This window comes from Natrix helvetica (assembly GCF_964273705.1).
Source record: "Natrix helvetica genome assembly, chromosome: 3".
Classification (NCBI taxonomy): domain Eukaryota; kingdom Metazoa; phylum Chordata; class Lepidosauria; order Squamata; family Natricidae; genus Natrix; species Natrix helvetica.
In genome coordinates, this window is record NC_138549.1 from 107838287 (window position 1) to 107860515 (window position 22229).

Consider the following 22229-nt stretch of genomic DNA (forward strand, 5'->3'; position numbering starts at 1 on the left):
AGATGGCTTGGGGACTCAATGGGGGAGCTGCATAATGGAAGTGGTTGACACATTAAAATTCTACTCTTCCTCCTCCTCTGTGTGTCTGGCTCCTTTCTTTGTCATCTTGTGTCCTCAATTTTATCTGCTAATGTTTTTTTATCTGCTGAGTTTTTTATGATGGATGATTTTAATGTTTTTATATTGTAAGCTGCCCAGAGTTGTTGTATATAAGATGGACAGAAAATAAATTTTATATATACATACATACATACATACATACATACATACATACATACATACATGATAGATAGATAGATAGATAGATAGATAGATAGATAGATAGATAGATAGATAGATAAATAGATAGATAGATAGATAAGAAAGGGAGGGGAGGTGGTAAGCACCCTTTTGAATTTTGTTATCCTATTTCAGATGCCTCTGCCCCACCTCACTCCCAATCTTTATATATATTGCTAAACTTCCACTGAACTTGGAAGTAAAGGCCCATTGCAGCAGTGGTAAGCTGCTGCCAGTTTTACTACTGGTTCGCAACACACGGGCAATGTGTGCGCTGTTCAACGTAAATTGTTCTTTGTGTGTGCGCAGAACAATTTACAGTGAACTGCACATGCGTAGTCACTAAAAAACAAAATGGTGGCCACATCAGCGGCAGCGAGGGAATCGGTTTGGGGCCATGGCACGCCTGGGTCGCTTCCAGTTCTGTGACCCAGGCAAAAATACCATTATCGGTTTGGCTGAACCAGGCTGAACCAGGAGCAACCCACCTCTGCATTGTAGTATTCACACATATGCAAATCTGATATATTGATGGGAATACAGAGTAACAGAGTTGGAAGGGATCTTGGAGGTTTTCTACTCCAACTGCTGCTCAAGCAGGAGACCCTGTACCATTCTGGTCATGGTTGCCCAATCTTTTCTTTAAAACCTCAAGTGATGGAGCATCCATAAATACTGGGGGCAAGCTGTTCCACTGATGAAATGTCCTCACTGTCAGGAAATTCATTCTTTGTTCTAGGCTGGATCTCTCTCTGTTGAGCTTCCCTTCATTGCTTTGTATCTTGCCCTGAGATGCTTTGGATAATATGTTGACCTCCTCCTCTCTGTGACAGCCTCTCAAATATTGGAAGACTGATATCGTCTCACCCCCTAATTGTTCTCTTCGTTAGACATTCCCAGTTCCCACAACTGTTCATTGTACAATTTAGCCTCCAATCCCCTAGTCATCTTTGTTGCTCTTCTCTGCACTCTTTCTATAGTCTCAACATCTTTTTTGTATTGTGGCAACCAAAACTAGATGCAGTATTTCAAGTGAAGAATAAAGCAGTACTATACTGCACCTAGATCTAATAGTACATAATCCCATAACGGTGCTAATAGGCTAGATTTTAGGTAAAATTGCAGAAGGCAAAAAACTGATGTGATTCCTGCAATAGATCATTGGGAGTTTTCATTCTGGCCTCAGCAGGAGGGGACCAAATCCTGGCCTCGGTTATCACATTAGAAGCAAACAAACACTGAAGAAATTGATCATTATCTCATTTTAAATCAATCAGTCCGCAGTAGGCCTTCTTCTTGGTGTCTTCAATGAAACTGATGATGCCTTTTTTATATAATTCAAAAGCAGGAAATTTGGCTAATACTATTCAAGATATAACTCTACTGCATTAGGTCTTTCCATGCATAGGTCCAGGGCAGATATGGGTTGCTACTGGTTCACATCGGTTTGAGTGAACTGGTAGTGGAAATTGCGACTGGGTCACCGAACCGGTAGGAACAGCAGGCTGGCCACACCCCCAAAGCAGTTCCCCAGTCTCCCATGCCTTGCTGGCATATTTTTAGGCCTTTTTAAATGTTCTGCGTATGTGCAGAACAATTTATAGACAACTGAGTGTGGGTAGCAAACCGGGAGTAATGCTGGCAGCCACCCACCCCTATTCCTGGGCTATTGAAACCTTAATGTTAAGCACACTAATGTACCCATATACTTACTAGAAATTGGTAGAAGTGAACATTGTAGGACTTTCGGAAATATTTCTCATCATCCCCATAATACAAATGTTCACATGTCGAGTCATACTTCAGCTCTCGCCATTCTCCATTATAAACAGTTTCACACTGGCCTCCAAAATATTTAGGGTCATAGACTAACAGTGCTGGCTTTTGTGTAAGGATGTTGAATCTTTAATAAAGAAGGAGAAAGGCAGGTAAAGCAGCATTGGTGTGTTCTGTGGCAAAGAGTATTCCAGTTCTTAAGCATCCTAGAAACTCTCCCCCCCACCCACCCAAAAAAACACCAAAAAAATTCTGGGGAATGATTCAGATGCAGGCCAATTAAAGCTGTGATTCTCTATTTCTTTACTTCTAAATATGTGTAATTGGTTTTTATTTCTAGATTAGACACATAGATGACAACACAATAAACTGGTACAAGTTGTAAAAGTTCTCAGTTTGCACCAAAGCAGATTAGGATGAAGGACGTTTTAATACTGAGTGCATGAAATGTGATAATTGTTCACATTTACTTTTTAATTCATTGCACTCTTTTAGGATAATATTGTCTTCGGGTGCAGTTGTAGAAATATATTTTGAAAATGCATTTGAAGTATGTGTCATAGTGTGGATACATTTTCAAGCATACTTTTGAGATGTTTTCTATTTGGCACAAATTAGTTTGTGCTAGAATCCTATGAGTATACAGTATATCTAAGAGTAAAATTCAGTGAAATCCTGTGGAATGTACCTCTGAATAGATACAGGTAGTTCTCAACTTACAACCACAATTGAGCCCAAAATTGATGGTGTTAAATTTGTTAAGTGAGTTTTGCCACATTTAATGACATTTCTTGCCATAGTTGTTAAATGAACCACTGGAGTTGTTAAATTAGTCACACGATTGTTAAGTGAATCTGGCTTTCCCATTGACTTTGCTTGTCATAAGGCAGTGGTAGGATTCAGCCAGTTCCCACCACTTCGGGAGAATTGGTTGTTAACTTTCTGAGCAGTTTGGTGAACTGGTTGTTGGAAGAAATAATTAGGGCAGAGAACCAGTTATTAAATTATTTGAATCCCACCACTGGTCATAAGGTCACAAAAGGTGATCACATGACCCCAAGGACACTGCAACTGTTATAAATATGAACCAGTTGTCAAGCATCCAAATGTAAATCACATGACCATAGGGATGCTGCAATGTCATAAGTGCGAAAAAATGGTCATAAGTCATTTTTCTGAGCGCTGTTGTAACTTTAAATGGTCAATAAGCAAACTGTTGTAAGTCGAGGACTACCTGTATGCAATTAACATGTTGATATGCTTTCATTGCCAATTCAAAACCCACAGTATGTCATCTTTCTATCCCATACCTGCAATATCTTTTTCCTTCTCTTCTTTGACAGACATGAACTAGCGAACAAAAGTCCATTTTTGTTCCTTAAACGTGAGGTTTCCTTGAAATTGCAGCTATGTTAACATCTTTCCTTTAGGTGTAGCTACCTCAGCTGTCGCTTATATGCAACTGGTTATAGTTAACCTACAATACAGGTAGTCCTCAACTTGCGACTCTTCGTTTAGTGTCTAAAGTTGCAGCGGCACTGAAAAAAAGTGACTTATGACCAGTCCTTGTACTTGCGACCATGCCAGCATCTTCATAGTTATATGATCAGAATTTGAGCATTTGGCAACATGCATTGATGATGGAATCCCAGGTCATGTGATCAGTATTTGTGACCTTCCCAGCCAGGTTCCAACAAGCAAAGTCAGTGGGGAAACTGGATTCATTGAACGAATGGGTAATTTACTTAAGTGCAATGATTTGCTTTCAAAGTGTGGCAAAAAAAAAAATCGGATGCAACCACCTTGATTGGCAGTGAAAATTCTGGTCCCGATTGTGCTCATAAATTTAGGACTACCTGTGATGTATCTTGGTAATAACAAAGGAATATTCCTAGCAGTTATGTTTAGTTCTACGATTGCAACTATATAATTAGCCTCTAGGTTTGAACCAATGGGCTTTTTGGCTGCCTTTTGGTAACCATTGGACAAGGAAGCATTAGTGGCACCAAAGGGGTGAGGTTACTTCAGTTACTGAAGTTATCCAAATAGTAGAAACAAGGCACATGATCTTGCCACAACAGGACAGACATAAAGAATGGTACCAATAAAGGAGAATATTTATAGCTTGGGGTTGAAACTCTTGAGTTTGATTGTTTCCATGCAGACATTTCATTATCCAAACTACGTGAGATCTTCAGTGTTGCTCTATATCCAACTCTTATAAGTAGTAACTCAGGAAGTTGTGGCCAGATTATTTCCCAAACCAATTTTTGTGTATTCTTTATTTTATATTTTTAATTAAATAAAACAAACAACAAAAAGGGAAAAAGAAGAAAAATGAAATGAATGCGTGCATAAAACCAACCTTACACTAGAGAGAAATGAAAATATAAAAGTTTTATAAAAGTGATTAAAAGTTTGGTGTTTTTTTTTAAAGGCAAAGGAATAAAATAATAAAGAAAAAAATAGGAAAAAGATCTTGATAGCTGCTCTCGCTCTCTCGTGCTCTTTCTTTTCCTCCTTTCCTTCCTTCTTTGAATTTTTATATCCATTCTATCATACTTAAAAAAATATTCTGTCTCTATGAATAAAAATATATAGATACATCCTAATAAATGACATTGATTCTGCATAAGTATTTCAAATTCTGTCCTCTTTCTCAGGATCCTTGGTTTATTAAGATCACTCATTTTTCCAGTTATTTCCATGTATTTGCCCATTCTTTATAAACCCTTCTGTCCTTGTGTAACCTACTAAAGGCAGACTGCACAAACCATGCAGCTATTGCATTATCAAACTCATAATATTTATCTTTCAGCCATTATTATTGCATTGCTAATAAATCCAATAAATTATAAACATCAGACTTTTTTTTAAAGGAGTATATGAGTGCTGTGAGGATGATAAGCTGTAAAATCAGTGTTGACTCTTAAAGCCACTGAGAGATTTCTCCCAGATGAAATGATGTTGTAGATGCACTAAATAATTCTCAGTATTTAAAACAGAATGAGAAACCAGGTAACATTTTATCTATCTAGAGAATTTAGTCTATTTTTGAAATTTGATGAAATGGCTTCTTGCCAAACTGGACTATTATAAAACAGATTAGATGAAGAATCTATTCCTATGGCATTTATAAAGTCTCTATCCTAAAATGTTGAGTTCTAAAATGTTCACTTCAGAATATGGCACAATACGATGGATAAAAGTAAACATTTTTTCTACCACATGCTGTAAATGAGGCAAAAAAAATGTTGTTCTATTTTTAAAAATCTGAAATTTTTCAACTGTTTCTTAATTTGATGAGGATCAACATTTTGCCTTGCCATTGAAATATCAATGAATGGGATAAGAGACCTTGTGCATAGTTGTGAAATGGCTAAAGGGCATGTTTGAATGTATTGCTTTTCCTTATGCAGTCATCTCTTTAAGCAGGGGTCTCCAACCATTTTGGTTCCACAGACTGGCAGCAGCAGAAGCTTCAGCAATGTGGGGAGGGGGAGGGAATGATTTCACGCACACAACATAAACCCTGTGCATGTGCAAAAGAACCTTTACATGCTCACACACCACTTTGGTTCCCAACGGGCTGCGGCCAGTTCACAGTTCGGAGGTTGGGAACCTGGTCTTAAATGGCCAGCATCCTAAATCCCAACAGATGAAGGAAATTCCTTCCATTGGGTTTTTTTATAAGAGAAAGGTTAGGCATCCACCTTGCAATTATTTTGTACAGCATCAGAATAAATTCTAAATTCACGGGCACCATGAGAAGAAGGTAGAAAAACTGAAAACAGTTGCACACTGGACGCAAACTTATCAAAACCGGAAGTAAGATTTTTGTTTCTATTTGATTTTTTTTTTTAAAAAACGACTCTGCGGGGGACCAATTCTACTTACCCTCTTGAAACTAGTTCAATTCCTGGGACTGGATCTGGATAGTCACATGTACTTTCAGCATCATCACAATCAGCCTCATCGGATCCATCCCTGCAGTCTAGTTCTCCATTGCAGACTAGGTGACGTTTAATGCAACGTCCTGAAGTACAAATATTGTTATTCATCTACTTCTGGAATCTCTGCTTGATCTAAAGTTGGATTTAAAAATATTTTCCTCCCATGCTTAAAAAATAATTTCTGACAGATTTTTTTCACGTTCTTGCTCACCTTATACTTGAACACCTTTGAACTAAGCCAAAGGTGTTTATGAAGCCTAAGTGCAGCTCCTCTTCGGAAAAGGTACATCTCTGTTCATTGGACTTTGCACATAATGTTAAGCTAGGCTGTTTAACTATGGTCTGTGACCATAATATCCTGACTAATATATCATTTAGCACTTACATAAATGGACCTGCACAGTATATATAATGCTGAGTCCAAAGAAAACCAGTAATATTATGTCACAGTATTATGAATGAAGTAGACCAGTGATGGTGAATGACATGTGTGTCAAAAGTGACACTGCACAATGTTTTGGGTGACTAAAACACCCCACAATGACTGTTCTCAAAGGCAAGCCCTGTTTTGGCCTGATTTCTTTAAGGCTGCAGGAATTACTTGAAAATAATCAGATCTGAAGAAGTTTCTTGGATGAGAAGTGAAACGTCTTCAACGAAAAACCAGAAAGTCCAATTGGCTCTTGAAAAAGCATTTTTGGGGTGTAAAAATAAACATGTACACCAAAATGGCCTCTGTACCTCTGAAAAGTGATGTGAGATGGCTGTGCTCTTGTGCAGCTCCCAGAGAGTCTGATAATAATGAATGAAGAGTGTGCTATTGTGCAGTATTCGGAGGCTGAACAGGCCATGCAAGAGCATTCTCCAAAGCCTCTTCAAGAATGAAGGCCCTGTGCAACCTGTAGCTGCCTCTAGCGGGCAGCACAGGCCTATCAACAGAAAGATAAAACACTGCCCGAATTGGACTGTATTTTTCAAAGTCAGCATTTCCTGAATTCTGAACACCAAGTCTAAAAAGTCCATCGTCACTGAACGAGACTATGGAGCGTACAGAAATGAAACAAAAAGTTTTGTTCTTTGTTCTCATTTCAACAACAACCAAAAAAAAAACCAGCAAAAAAAAATTCTTCAAAGCAATTTCAGTGAATCTTTCAAGACTGGTCACCTCTAGGCACTAGTGCCTCATTTAATGGGTATTAATGGTTCTCCCAGTTGCAATGTATGGCTGTGAAAGTTGGAACATAAGGAAAGCTGAACACCAAAGAATTAAGGCCTTTAAACCAGTGGTGGGTTCCTACCGATTTGGACCAGTTCAGTGGAACTGGTAGTGGTTTGGCAGTCTGGGTCATTGGAATCAGCAGCGACCCAGGCCTGCCAGGCTCCTGAATCAGTTCTCCAGGTGCCGCTGTAGATGCCAACGTCTTGTTTTTTTGCTTGTGCGCATGCACAGAGCAATTTTTATTACACACGGCACACACACGAGCAAACCTGCAGTAGTGCCTGCCAGAGCCTACCCTTACTTTGAACTATGGTGCTGGAGAAGACTCCTGTGAGTTCCCTTGGACTACAAGGCGATCAAACCGGTCATTCCTAGAGGAGCTCAACCCTGACTGCTCTTTAGAAGGCCAAAGCCTGAAGGTGAGACTCAAATACTTTGGCCACCTAATGAGAAGGAAGGACTCACTGGAGAAGAGCCTCATGCTGAGAAAGATTGAGGGCAAAAGAAGAAGGGGACGACAGAGAATGAGGGGGCTGGATGGAGTCACTGAAGCAGTAGGCATGAGATTAAATGGACTCCAAAGGATGGTAGAGGGCAGGAAGGCCTGGAAGAATGTTATCCATGGGGTTGTAATGGGTCGACACGACTTCGCAACTAACAACAACAACATAGAAACTGAAGCCATCCAAAGGGCATCAGAATGGGGAAGACTGAAATGGAACCAGACTTACCTGTCTCCTGACACTGAAAGTCATCTCCACAGCTTTGATGCACCACACATGGTTCTGTTGGGTCACATGCTTCTCTGTCCCAAAGATTACCATTGCACATTCTCCCTTTATATTTGGCTGGTTGTACCAGCTGCCTTGATCTGAACTGTAGAGTACATTAAAATAGTTAGATACAAATTCCTTAAAATGTGGAATTAAAGATTTAGAATCCCACAAAATAATCTCACCCAAAAAGGGGAAGCATTAATTATGTAGCCATTAAAAATGTAGAACTAATTGAGTGTTTCTCAATACAGTGGGAATTACTTAAAGCACAGCTTGCAGTATGCGGTGATGAAACATTCTGAGATAATTAAAAAAAAAAAACAGAGGTAAAGCCTGATTGCAGTCAACATAAATTGCAGGGCCTTTTTTCAAATCCAATTGCTCTCTTGTTTCAAGAAGATAAAATAACTCTGTATCAGCCCACAAATAACTGGGATCGGTTTTTCATGACTTGGAATTCTATATAAACAGTTGGTGAATATATGAAAGCTATCACTTTAATAGTGTAGGCTGGTGTGTGTGTGTGTGTGTGTGTGTGTGTGTGTGTGTGTGTGTGTGTGTGAGTGAAACATTGCATGGCAAGTTCATCCCAAGAGAAACTCCTGTTTATACCTCATTTTTGTGAAATGAAGCCATACTTTTCTGCAGTCTCAGTCTTAACAAAACAGCTTTTTTCTTGGAGGTAAAGCTTGCCCTATTACAATGCTTCAGAAGTTAGTTAAGAGGTCTTCTGGATAGCATTTAATAACATTGCCATAATATACTATTTAAGGTTATGATTGCTCCACAGTAATATCATTACCATGATAGTTTATGTGATAATCTTTACACTATTATCACCATTGCATTGTCATGGATTTGTAACTATCTAGTTGTTTATTACATTACCTGGATGTTTTGACTGTTATCCACGGATAACAGAATCCAGAAATCCTAGGCAGATTGGGTATAATATAAATGAAATGACTGAAAAATAAGTATCTAGATATTTTGTGCATCAATCCAGCAAAGAGAGCCAGTTTAGTGTAGCAGTTAAGGTATGACTAGAAACCAGTAGTTACCTGTTTTAATCCTGTCCTTGACATGAAGCCAACTGGATGACTCTATCAGCCAATGGCAATAGCAAACCACTTCTGAAATTTTGCTAAGAAAACTGTGGGGACTAATCCAGGCAGTTGCCAGGAGTCAACAGCAACTCAAATGCATGCCTATACACACACATACACAAATCCAGCAAAATACTTCCTATATTATTTTCTGGCATCTTGGTTCACTGTATGTACAGAGCAGCACATTAGATCCAATCAAAAACAGAGAAGAATTACAAGGACTTCAAAGTCCTTCATTCAGTCTACATCTGTTTTGTTTGGGGTTTTTGGCCATGGAATTGGATATTGACCCTATACTGATCTATGATTTTACTTATTGCAAACAACATATAGCAAGACGTTAGTTGCATAAGACTGGAACCCCTTACTCGTTTTTCTTGGCAAGGGAAGCATTTCGTCCATTGTGACCATGTGCTCAGTTGACAATCAATGGGAATAGGTCCCCAAGCTTGTCTTCGTGATCTTGTAAGAGAATGAAAATAGTTAGCAACACTGAATAATAGTGTCCATTTTGCAAATCTACTCTGTGAAAATCAATTTTAATAGAATACTCTTGACTGCAACATGGGGTTGGATTTAATACCTATTAAGTATGTCAGGCTCAAGTGTGGGTAAGTTAATTTCAAGGACTGTTTTCAAACGTTCAAGGAATCTTGTGTGCAGATGCTTGCTGCATATTTGTGTTTTGTCTGCACTCTGGAAGAAAACGGCGGTGAGCTCTTGTTGGTGTTTTTTTTTTTAATTTTACACTTTACATTCTTCTGTGATGTTCAGGAGAAAAAGAATACAATCTGGCTGTGTTTGACTGACCCACGAGTCAATGGCAACATACCATTATTTATTTAAGAAAATTCATTTTACCATCATTGCAAGCAACGTTTATTTTACATTATAGAAAATTCTAAGTGCACGTCTTGGTAATGCCCATTAGGGTGGCAATACTAGAGTGAAGCTAACCCACAGTATGAAAAATACATTCAACCTCAGTGATAGAAAGTCACTAGATGATTATGGCCTGGAAGCATTTTCTCAATAGGATAGTACTTGTGGGATTAAGTTCAGCTGTAGGGTAGTATGCTGTGTGACTGTGTTGTGAAGTTGTGGAGCAAAAGTGAGATATAAAGGTAGCAAATAAATAAACATGCATTAATTAAGGTTTTTCTAAATATCTTCTCACAGCATCATACCACCAAAATTGAATTAGTACCAGAAACTCACACTTGGAAAATACTTTGTTGTCTTTTTTTTAATCTACATCTGAGATTTATATGAAGTAATGATGTATGTCCATAGTTTGTCCTATCTAAAATCAAAAGAAGTTCTCATAGCAGTGTCAATGAAACGAAATAAAAATACTATACTCCAATAATTAAGAAAGGTGTTTTTTAAAAAATCATCATGTCACTATCATGGTTTCTGTGTTTCTTGGAGACTTAAAAATAGTTACTTAAAAATGAGATCCCTAGATTGTCCACTCCAATATAGACCATTTCTCACTCAGTGTTGCTCCCATCCACTTATTTACAGTATTAGAATAGAGTAGAGTAGAGTAGAGTAGAATAGAGTAGAGTAGAGTAGAGTAGAATAGAATAGAATAGAATAACAGAGTTGGCAGGGACATTGGAGGTCTTCTAGTCCAACCCCCTGCCTAGACAGGAAACCCGATACAAATGGTTATCCAACATCTTAAAAACTTCCAGTGTTGTTTTAAAGAAGAAGTTGGATAACCATTTGTCTGAAATGGTATAGTGTTTCCTGTCTAGTAGGAAACTATATCACTATACCACTTATTTACAGTATTAGGCATGACATCTGAAGTAATATTCAAGGTTAGTCAGAATTAAAGGAATTCTAACATAAAAATGCTTCAGTAGTAATTATTTAAGCTTTTCAATGCCATGGTAGCCTACAGAACAGGCCAATTAAGACTTCCACAACCTTAGAAAAACTGGATAGACAACCAATTCCCATTATTATTTCCTCCAAAGAAACAAGTGTTACGTAACATCAGACTGAAATCAAAATTAGAACTAATTACTTGAGAGTATGTGCACACGATTGTGAATGTATGTGAAGCTGAAGGGTTGTGTTCCTTGACAAGCTACAATTGTAGTCTCAACCTTACCTTTGTCCTCCCCTCTTACGAAACACTGCATAGGCAGCAACTTTTATACTTTGACAGGAAAAAAAATTTAAAAAATATATTGGTATTGGAAGGACTAAAGATCAGCATAAAAGATCCCAGAATTTTATATTAAATAAAAGGAATACGGACAAATGTCCCAAGGAAGCATGAGATCACTTGAGAATATTGTGGAATTCGGAGGCCTCCAAAAGTTGCTCCGAAATAAAAACTTCTGATGTGCTAAAACAGAAAAACTATAAAATGCATACTATTACCTCTAATTTTGTTTTTCTGAATACTTCATTAAATATAATTATGCTCACATGAATTAATTTCTATTTGATTAAATAAACATCCTTGTATATTAATTAAACATAAATATATGCTCATCTGATTCAGAATTGTGTGCATCTCATCCCACTTGAAAAAAAAAAAACCTTAGTAATATAAAGTCAGGTTTGATCCAGAATAACTTATAACTCCAAAGTTAATACAATCTGGCTAAAGATCTCTACTTCAGATTCTAGGCAGTCTTTCCTTGGCAGGGTAGACAAAATCTTGAACACGTTATTTGACATGATAACAAGTAGATTATTCTGATAATAAAGTAATATTGTTCCTTGGAGCAACATTACTTTATTATCAGAGTAAATGTCCCATGGTAGACAATTCAAATAGCTATATTTTTCAGTGATTCACAACTGCCTGGTCAACGTGTGAATTTCTTCAGGGTATGTTCTCTAGAAGGAGCATAGGGTGAGATAGGGTGCAGATCTGAATCCAATGTATTCCTTAATAAGATACATGCAATTTGATTATTTATTGAAGTAGAAGCTCTGAGCAATGCTTGTTATTGTCACATTGCTAACACAGACCCTGTCACTATCACTTACCTCTATTATCATTATGACTGACAGACTAGGAGAATGTAAGGTGCTTCAGCACCTTGAAGACCAGCAAATTTAATATGACATGAGATTTCACAGGCTATAATCCACAATGTCAGATGACAAGCAGATATTTTACTGTATATAGGAAAATTATTTTTTGAAAGGAGGAAAACTACTAATAATTAGTACAATGAACAACTCTTCCAAAGCTGGAAAAGACATGATATTCAAGGTTGACATCCATCCTTCCGAGGTAGGTAAAATGAGGACCCAAATTATTGGGGGCAATATGCTGACTATGTAAACCACTTAGAGAGGGCTGTAAAGCACTGTAAAGTGGTATGTAAGTCTAAGTGCTACTGCTACTCTAAAGACCAAGAGGTGTATGTAAAGATACCAGTGGGGTGTACTTGATCATATCTCACTGTTTCTATAAGTCAGTTTCAATTTCAGAACCAGTCAGTTGGAGAGGATCATTTTAAAAAAATAATCTGTAATTGTTTATTTTATTTTTGTTCTTTCCTCTCCACTTTCTGCTCTGTGCTGTCGCTTGCATGGAGCACAAAGTGCTGAAATTACTAAACATTTGGCTGGGAAGGGGTGCAGTGGATGAATGCAATGATAAAAATAAGCCATCTGTAGCATTTTGCAGAAACAAATGAATCAATCCTGAAAATTCAGAAATCATATATTAATAATCCAAACATAGTATTCTTGCTTTTTCTTTCCCAAAAATGTTTAAAGTTCACATTCATTACATTTTCCCCTTGTTTGATGTGATCACTTTATCTAGCATAAAAACGTTCTGTTCTTAATTTAGTTGCACTAAGGATTTCTGGAACAAGCTTTGAAATGAGGGGAAATGTTCTATACATTTTTACTTGGAACTAAGGTTCACAGAATTTAATGGAGTTTAACTTTGAGGATATTATTTGTCCCCCTTTTTTTTTAATCACCAGAAAATTATATAGAATAGCTAGCAAATGTATTGTTAAATAATCTGGTTACAAGTTCATTTTGATTTAGTCTGCATGGAATAAAGAACAGAATTGTCTGAAGAACAAATTGTGGCTCAGGAGGAAATGTCTTAAACAGATGTAATTATGAGACTCAAAAAATGATTTGTGTTACTGCTCCACAGTGATGGGACAATTGTGTCAACCATTTTTTGTTAGCTGCTTTAAGATAATGGTACCCATACGGCTCATATGCGAGTTTGAATTGATGTACTGACCAGATAACAATTTCTATATGACAGGTAGTATCTTAAATTACATGGAGATAGACTTACCTCTGGGAAGGCAATCCGGTTATCTTACTCTCTGCTGCATCTGTATTTTGACATAATAGCAAGTAAGCTATTGAGACAATTATAGGAAAAAGTATATTATTTGGGTGGATCTTCATTTTCTTTTAGCAAAACCAAATGCTTTTCATTTATTTATTTTTTTGGTTTGAAAAACTTTGAGTACCCACTTGGGAGTGGTCTGGTTTTTTTTTTTTTAAGAGTGTATTTTGTGTCTCGAATGTTCTTTGATATTGTGAATAATTGACAAAAAGAAAAACAAACAAAATGGGAGGGAGGAAACCAATCAAATTGGATTCTACATGGCAGACATTTCAAGATAGCTGACATATTTAAACAAGCTTTTGTGTTCATGCCAAAGTTCACTACGTTTGGTTAATGGAACTGAACTCTTTGTTATGAAGCCCATGTATTACAAATTAAAGGTATAAGAACATGAACTTAATTGCTGCTTGTTTTATCTACATGCGGTTGTGATAGTTAGGAGTTAAGGACAGTATTACTGAAGGAAAAGTCAAAACAATCAAGAGCATAAATTTTATCCCAATGGTTTTCCCTCTCTTCTTCCAAGTACGACATTTAACATATGGGATGTTTCCAGATATAGATACTGGATTTCACTAATATTAACACTATTTTGTCAAGTGTAAATTTGACTAGAAAAAAAACCATGGCCATATGTAGCGATGCATTCATCTGATATGTATGTACAAGTCAGACAGACCTGTGATATGTTGGATCATGCCACTCAGATGACTTTGTGGTGCTTTGTGGGAGACAAATATATATCCTCTGATTGTTTCTCTGCAATAGCTAATTAAAGCCATGTTGTCCCCAACTTGGGATAATATTGGGACTTCAAAACAAATAATCCTACAAACTTGAAATTTGGCATGTATGTGCCTCTTGGCTTTTAGGTACTAGATAAGAAAGGATTTTTTGAAATAACCATCAGATAATTAGTATTTCTTATACAGTAATTAACACTCTGATGCTAAGGAATTCCACCCCCCCCCAACTGCCTGTTGCCTTATATTAAGATGCTCTGATGCTACAGAGTTAGACATTTTACTCTCCCTCCCCACCTGAAAAGAACTCTGTTCCAACTGCCAGTTTCCTCACATTCCATTACCTCAGTTCAAACTGGCAGACATTCCACTCCTTCATTCAGTATTAAACGTTGGTACCTCACCAACCACCACTGAGCCAACCGATTGTGAACCAAATTTCTCCTGCATAGTCTGATCACATAATTTCATCATGAAGACGGGTATCCAGCTAGTTTTTGATCTTTCTTTAGCCAACCTATTGTAATGAAATGTTGCAGAAATATCCATTTTGGAGGAATTTTACAGGATCGCAACTTGGCTTATCTTATTTGGTCTGAAGCAGAGGACCTCTCTGAGAATAAATTACTGTAAGCTACAACTTTATGTTTTAAGGAGCATATGTTAAGATTCCAGTTGGACTTTCCCTGGTTTGGCATTCTACAATAGATATGGAGCAATGCTACAAATAAACAGTCCAATATGCATCTGCATTATAGAAGGTATAGGGGACTTAATTTTATAGGACACTGGGGTTTTAAATTTTGTATATTTTAAATTATTTACTTAGCAATTACAGTTCTGTCTATTTTTATCCTCCTCTTATTTATGTATCTATCCACTTAATAATTTTAATTGTTTAAATTTTATAGTTATTTATGATGTTTTTGATATGGACTGTACACCACCCCGAGTCCCTTTTGGGAGAGGGGGCGGTCTATAAGCGCTAAGAAATAAATAAATAAATAAATAAAAAAGGTAGATAAAGGTGAAACTCAAAAAATTAGAATATCGTGCAAAAGTTCATTTATTTCAGTAATGCAACTTAAAAGGTGAAACTAATATATGAGATAGACTCATTACATGCAAAGCAAGATAGTTCAAGGCGTGATTTGTCATAATTGTGATGATTATGGCGTACAGCTCATGAAAACCCCAAATCCACCATCTCAGAAAATTAGAATATTACATGCAATCAATAAAACAAGGGTTGTACATAGAACAATATCGGACCTCTGAAAAGTATAAGCATGCATATGTACTCAGTACTTGGTTTGGGCCCCTTCTGCAGCAATTACTGCCTCAATGTGGCGTGGCATGGAAGCTATCAGCCTGTGGCACTGCTGAGGTGTTATGGAAGACCAGGATGCTTCAATAGCAGCCTTCAGCTCTTCTTCATTGTTCGGTCTCATGTCTCTCATCTTTCTCTTGGCAATGCCCCATAGATTCTCTATGGGGTTCAGGTCAGGCGAGTTTGCTTGCCAATCAAGCACAGTAATCCCATGGTCATTGAACCAGGTTTTGGTGCTTTTGGCAGTGTGGGAAGCTGGAAAATGAAGTCAGCATCCCCATAAAGCTCGTCTGCGGAAGGAAGCATGAAGTGCTCCAACATCTCCTGGTAGACAGCTGCGTTGACCCTGGTCTTAATGAAGCACAGTGGTCCAAAGTACTGTTGCTAAGTGGTCCAAAGTCCTCTTTTATGATGAGAGCAACTTTTGCCAAAAGCACCAAAAACTGGTTCAATGACCGTGGGATTACTGTGCTTGATTGGCCTCTCCATTCTTCCTCCATTCTTCCTCCATACTTGGTTTCCAAATGAGATGCAAAAGTTGTTCTTATCAGAAAAGAGGACTTTGGACCACTGAGCAACAGGACTTTGGACCACTGTGGTTCATTAAGACCAGGGTCAACGCAGCCGTCTACCAGGAGATTTTGGAGCCCTTCATGCTTTCTTCTGCAGATGACATTTATGGGGATGCTGACTTCATTTTCCAGCTGCCCACACTGCCAAAAGGACCAAAACCTGGTTCAATGACCGTGGGATTACTGTGCTTGATTGGCCAGCAAACTTGCCTGACCTGAACCCCATAGAGAATCTATGGGGCATTGCCAAGAGAAAGATGAGAGACATGAGACCGAACAATGCAGAAGAGCTGAAGGCCGCTATAGAAGCATCCTGGTCTTTCATAACACCTCACCAGTGCCACAGGCTGATAGCTTCCATGACACGCCACATTGAGGCAGTAATTGCTGCAAAAGGGGCCCAAACCAAGTACTGAGTACATATGCATGCTTATATTTTTCAGAGGTCCGATATTGTTCTATGTACAATCCTTGTTTTATTGATTGCATGTAATATTCTAATTTTCTGAGATGCTGGATTTGGGGTTTTCATGAGCTGTATGCCATAATCATCAAAATTATGACAATTCACGGCTTGAACTATCTTGCTTTGCATGTAATGAGTCTTATCTCAAATTAGTTTCACCTTTTAAGTTGCATTACTGAAATAAATGAACTTTTGCACGATATTCTATTTTTTCAAGTTTCACCTGCACCTTTGATAATTTTAGGACATATTTGAACTAATGCATGACAAAAAAAAATACTCTTACACAGTTGACAGAATAAAACAGAGAAGTAGCTTAAGATATAAAAACAGACAACTTTCTGAATGTCTCTGCCTATTTTTTAAACGTTGTTAATTCTACATCAGTCCATGTGTCCAGTGGTCAATGTTGCCAGAATTAATGCCATGTCTTCTAGAATCGTCACCCAGTTTTCCAGGAAATGGACTGAGAAAATAAATAAGCAAAGACTTTTTAAAAAATAATTATTATTCTGTTATATTCTATGGTGTTATAAAGCAGATTAAACCCCTATGTTGTTTATTGCTGTAATAAAGATTTGATTTGACTCAACCTTAGCTAAGCCTTGCTAAGATTAGACTTAAAATGGGATAACATATGGGAGTAGAACTGAATAGTAGTCACCTCAATGAATAATGAAGATGACACAAACTCAGTTTGGGCTTCCTTTGGGCTATATGAATTCAGCCATTCTTACCATCTGTTCAAGTGGAGTTTGCAAGCCAGATCTCACTTTACAGCAAAGCTTTAGAAAATAATATGCCGAACCTACCAATGAATTCACTTAGGGAAAACAAAATGCACACCGCACAGGGCCCTAAAGAAAATGGCAATTCATTTTTCCCCATTGTCTGTCTCAATAAAATAGTTTCCAGCATCCAAGCAGAGTGAGTTATTGCTTAGCACATATTGGCTGTCATGTTTGCCTACTCAGTCACTGCATCACTAGAATCTAAATCTTTGATTTCTAAAGCAATTGGAGAGAAGAAAGAAGTAACTGACAATATGAAATCTTCCTTTAATTTAATATGCCATGTAAACTGGCCACCAGGAATCTCTCCAACCCAAAGCCTGACCATCCTCTAATAAAAATGCCCAAATATTGTCCTTCTCAGCATCTAGCGAGATTGCTGAAGCATTATATCTATCTTAGCTATGCTGACAGTGGCATCGGAAACACACTTCATATAATTAAAGTTATTTGTAGCTCTTCCAGAAATAAAACAAGCACATCTCCAGTTTCCGAAAGAGAAGGTGCCACTTTAGTGAGTGTGTGATGCTGTCAACCAGGAAGGTAGAAAAAATGCTGGAGAGATTCAAGACACTAAGCATATCACAGATGAATAAAACACATCTCATGTTGCAGGAAGTTACATATTAAAAATGATGGCTAAAAACTATACTCCCATATGCATTAATATTAGAAAGCTGCAAATAAATGTTGGGTCCTATACTCTCACTCTGTTCAGCTGGTGCAGTGACCTTCAAGGCAATGTCCCCAAAGAACAGCCGTTCTTCCTAGCCTCAGGCTCTCCACATGTGTTGGATGGCAGCTCCCAGCATTCCTAGCCAAAACTGAATTTGGCTAGCAATTCTGGAGGGCAACCCACTGGAGCTGCTCCAGCATCTGGGTTATTTGGCACACTCTCCCATACTAAATCCACAAGGCAAAAGACAGCAATCATTGCATCGCCACATGTCTCAAAACTAACCCCATGGTGGAATACCATGGCACTAAACAAACCCTGGAGTGGATCAGCTATGAATGAAAGAAAGCCAAGAGAAAGAAACTGATCCAATGATTTTCAGCACAAAGACTAAACTTGACAACTCTCTCACGATAGCAGGGCTCTCCAAATTTGGCAACTTTAAGACTTGAGGACTTCAACTCCCAGAATTCCTTAGCTGGCTTAGTCAAAGTCACCTAACCCCTGGCCTAATCTATACAGAAGTAGCATATTAAAACCTCCAAGTCAGTGGTGGGATTCAAATCATTTGACAACCGGTTCTCTGCCCTAATGATTTCTTCCAACAACCAGTTCACCAAACTGCTCAGAAACTTAACCACCGGTTCTTCCAAAGTGGTGTGAACTGGCTGAATCCCACCACTGCTCCAAGTCATGTGGTGGGAAACTGGAGCAGCTGACAACAGTAAAGTCCGTTTCCAATGCAACATTTTATTGCCCTGTTTGAGAGGACTTCTCTTAAAAATTACTGAAGGGAGAATTATTAGATGTGCAGTAAATTCCATCAGTCTGGCTAATAATAAGTTGCTTCAGTAAAAGTTGTCATTATTCACCTTGTCTGATTTTAACCTGAAGATCAATAAATACTGTGAACATTTTCCCCTCCCCCAAAACTGTAGAGAAATATCTTGAAAAAAATCCTGATGCAACTAAAGCTGGGTTAGCTCGTCCTCTAGTGGAAAACTGTAGCAAAAAAAAAAAAGCCTTTGCCTAACTAAGACTTACAGTAGAAATTTTCCAGTACTCAATACTGTGGAATTTGCAGAAGATACATTGAAGGATTATTATAGTCGGCTCTATTGAGGATACTGAATGCCAGGGGATTCAGTTAAAACGTAGTGGTAATTACCATCCATTATCACTATACTGAATGCAATTTGCCTCCAAATGAATGCACATGGGCTTGACAGATCTCCTTCACAGAAACGTCCGCAGGGGAGGATGCACAGATGATAAAAGCAGCACCACACCGTTTTATTGTAAGTTCTGCCCTTTTGTACAAGTCTTGTGACTAGGGACATAATGGTGCAAAAGTTGCTTTTGTCATGTTGATCAAAGCATCAGATCATGCACTTATCTTTTTTCTTACCCCAAAATCACAACCTATTCCTTGCCTGCAATGAGAATAGATAAATTCAAAGAAGGCATAATGGTAGGGGGAGAAAAATGGAAAAAAGTTCAAATATATCAAGTGCATCACCCAATCGATTTTGGCAATTGAAGTTTCTCCTAGATTGAAAAGAGCTTCCTTAGTCTAATCATCATCACTTGTGCTAGAGCAGAGTTTCTCAACCATAGCAGCTTGAAGATGGACAGACTTCAACTCCCAGAATTCCCCAGCCACCATTGAAGTCTACCCATCTTGAAGCTTCCAAGATTGAGACACTGTGCTAGAGTTCTGAGAACTAAATTTGAATAGATTGGGTGTAACAATTTACAATTTTCAGGAACTTTCTTTTGAAAGAACTCTGTGTAACTAGAGTTCTAAAAATGGTTTCTACAATGCAAAAGGCTATGGAAACTATAGGCCATCTTTAGATTTCTATTCACACATTTCCATTCATATAAAATGTGATTGTTATTTAATTCAACTTCGTATAAATTGTACATGTTCATCTAAATATTAAAGCAAAATTTAGAAGAAACACAAATCTAGGTGAGTTTTTTAATACCGTACGAGTGTTTTAAAATTGGAAGAGCTTTGATCCATTTAAGAAGAAAATGTACTTCTCCACATCAAAGATGTCACAGAGTTGTGTCTCTCTGATAAAACTATCGTTTTAGGAAGGAATATTTTATTTGGGGGGGGGGGGGTTAACATCTTAATGAATTTGCATCAAGTCCTCCTTTTCTCCTAAATGAGACATTCTTTTTATTACTTATTGAGATTGCAAACTGAATTGATTAGACTGCAGTGTCAGCTGAGCTTCTAACACCCCCCCCCCCAAAGAAAAGATTAACCCTTGAAGATTAGGCTGAGTGGATTTCAGACAGCTAGTGCCTGGAAATATGGCTCTGTTTTGCTCCTGAAAGCAAAATCTTGAGGAGAATTAAAAAATGTTTCGCTGGAGTCATAGGAGTAGAAAGAGACAAAATAAATTCCTCAGTTTATTCAGGTTAAGAGGCAGTTGTCAGATAAGGCTGTGCCTGTAACAAGCTCCAGTGCTTTGTCTCCTTGGCATTTTCTCTGTAGATACAAGCTTTGACCTGAGAAAACAAATGCTGCTTCCAGTGAGAAAAATAGACTTAATGTTAGGAGATGGAGACTGACTCTTCACGTAACTGTAATCAGGCAATGATTGGGGAACTCTTTTTAAGATTTGGGCATTACTGGAATAAAAATCTGGCACCTTTCACACAATTCCTCTAGCTTCCCTCTTTGCTTAGGAATAGCACTCATATGTTATCCATTCTTTATAATTTACAAATTAATGATCATGTTACCTGTGAGATATACAGAGTAATGGCAAGCTAAGCCTTGACAAAGGAGAAGAAATTTATTTTCTTCCAAAACAAACCTTATTTGTTTTGTAGAGCTAGGGGGATTTTTTTTTAGAGTGCATTAACATAATTATAATTATAATCATAATCATAAACATAATCCCTAGCCCCGCGTAACGGAGTGAGCTCCCCTTACTTGTCCCAGCTTCTGCCAATCTACAGTTCCATGTGCCTTTGGCATTTAGTCATGCTGGCCACATGACCACAGAGACATATTTGGACAGCACTGGCTCTTCGGCTTTGAAACAGAGATAAACACTGCCGCCTAGAGTCAGGAAGGACTAGCACATATATGCGAGGGGAATCTTTACCTTTTTAACATAAGCAAGAGGTTCAAGTTACAGGGATGATGCTATAGCACCATCTAAAGTATTGAAGTCATTTCTGGCTATGCCACATTTTAAGATGATACTGAAAAACTAGAAGGTATCCCACAGCAGATGTGGTTTGCAGCAGATGTGACAAGGAGTTCTGGGTCACCTCAATCATAGAAGTTTACTGGATATTTTTGAGGCAATCATTCTCTTTCTATCCAACTTATCTTGTAGGCTTTTGTCTCTGTGTGCTCTAGAGAAAACACAAGATACGAATCTAGCACATATTCCCAACAGAAACCCATACAGAAAATAGTCTGAATCCATGTGACAGGTCTGTGATATATCTGGCAATTATTAGCCTGGGAAATAAAAGGTTGAAATGGTAGATGATAGCAGTCTATCAAAAGAATTGTGTGAATTAGATGCTGCTCTAACTAGAACTAACACATGGAGAATATATGGGTACAGAAAACAACTAAAATTCACTTTAATGAAGTGATTTATATCATAAAAGCAATTTGATTTGATTTTGCTGCAGAGTTTACCTGGTTTAACTCAACAAAGTAATGTCTATGGCCTCAAATCACTTCAGGCCAGTTCAGTAGAAGGCAGCTTGTCTCAGCCTTCTTCCCCATTCCTGGTTGAAATGTTTCCAGGATAGATATGATTTGCACAAGCTCCCAAATCAACATTGCACTTTGAATAGGCTCCTAGGTGGTGCTGAGAATTATCTACATTGGTCATAAATTGCTCTTAAGCACAGAATTGAAGAGAAAGGACAACAGATACCACGACACAAAAGCAGAAGTAATTGTCAAAAATCACTGATAAGTTATTCAGGTTCTAGTCATAAGAACAGCAAAGTATAGAAGAAATCTCCGAGAGCTTGAGAACAGAGCAAAACTTCCCATTTTGGCACCAGTGACAAGTTTCTGGAAAAAAACATTTCTTCCATTGACTGGAGGGGGCGGGCAGGGGAGATGGTTTCAAAAGTCAAAATTCTAACTTATGTTAAATCTATCCAAGCTTAGTAAAT

General features: G+C 37.8%; 1 protein-coding gene across 1 annotated transcript in view; it reads right to left on the reverse strand.

Annotated features, from left to right (window-relative positions):
* The window catches only part of C8A (complement C8 alpha chain), a 45226-nt gene extending 31590 nt beyond the window's left edge, over positions 1-13636 (reverse strand). Inside the window, exons 1-5 of the mRNA XM_081946491.1 lie at positions 13419-13636; positions 9481-9574; positions 7959-8103; positions 5953-6091; positions 1993-2182 (exon numbers count right to left, since the gene is read on the reverse strand). Of these exons, the coding sequence (XP_081802617.1) occupies positions 1993-2182; positions 5953-6091; positions 7959-8103; positions 9481-9574; positions 13419-13534 (684 nt within the window). The 5' untranslated portion in view covers positions 13535-13636. The remainder of the gene's footprint in view (positions 1-1992; positions 2183-5952; positions 6092-7958; positions 8104-9480; positions 9575-13418) is intronic.
* Between the last annotated feature and the right edge of the window lie 8593 nt (positions 13637-22229).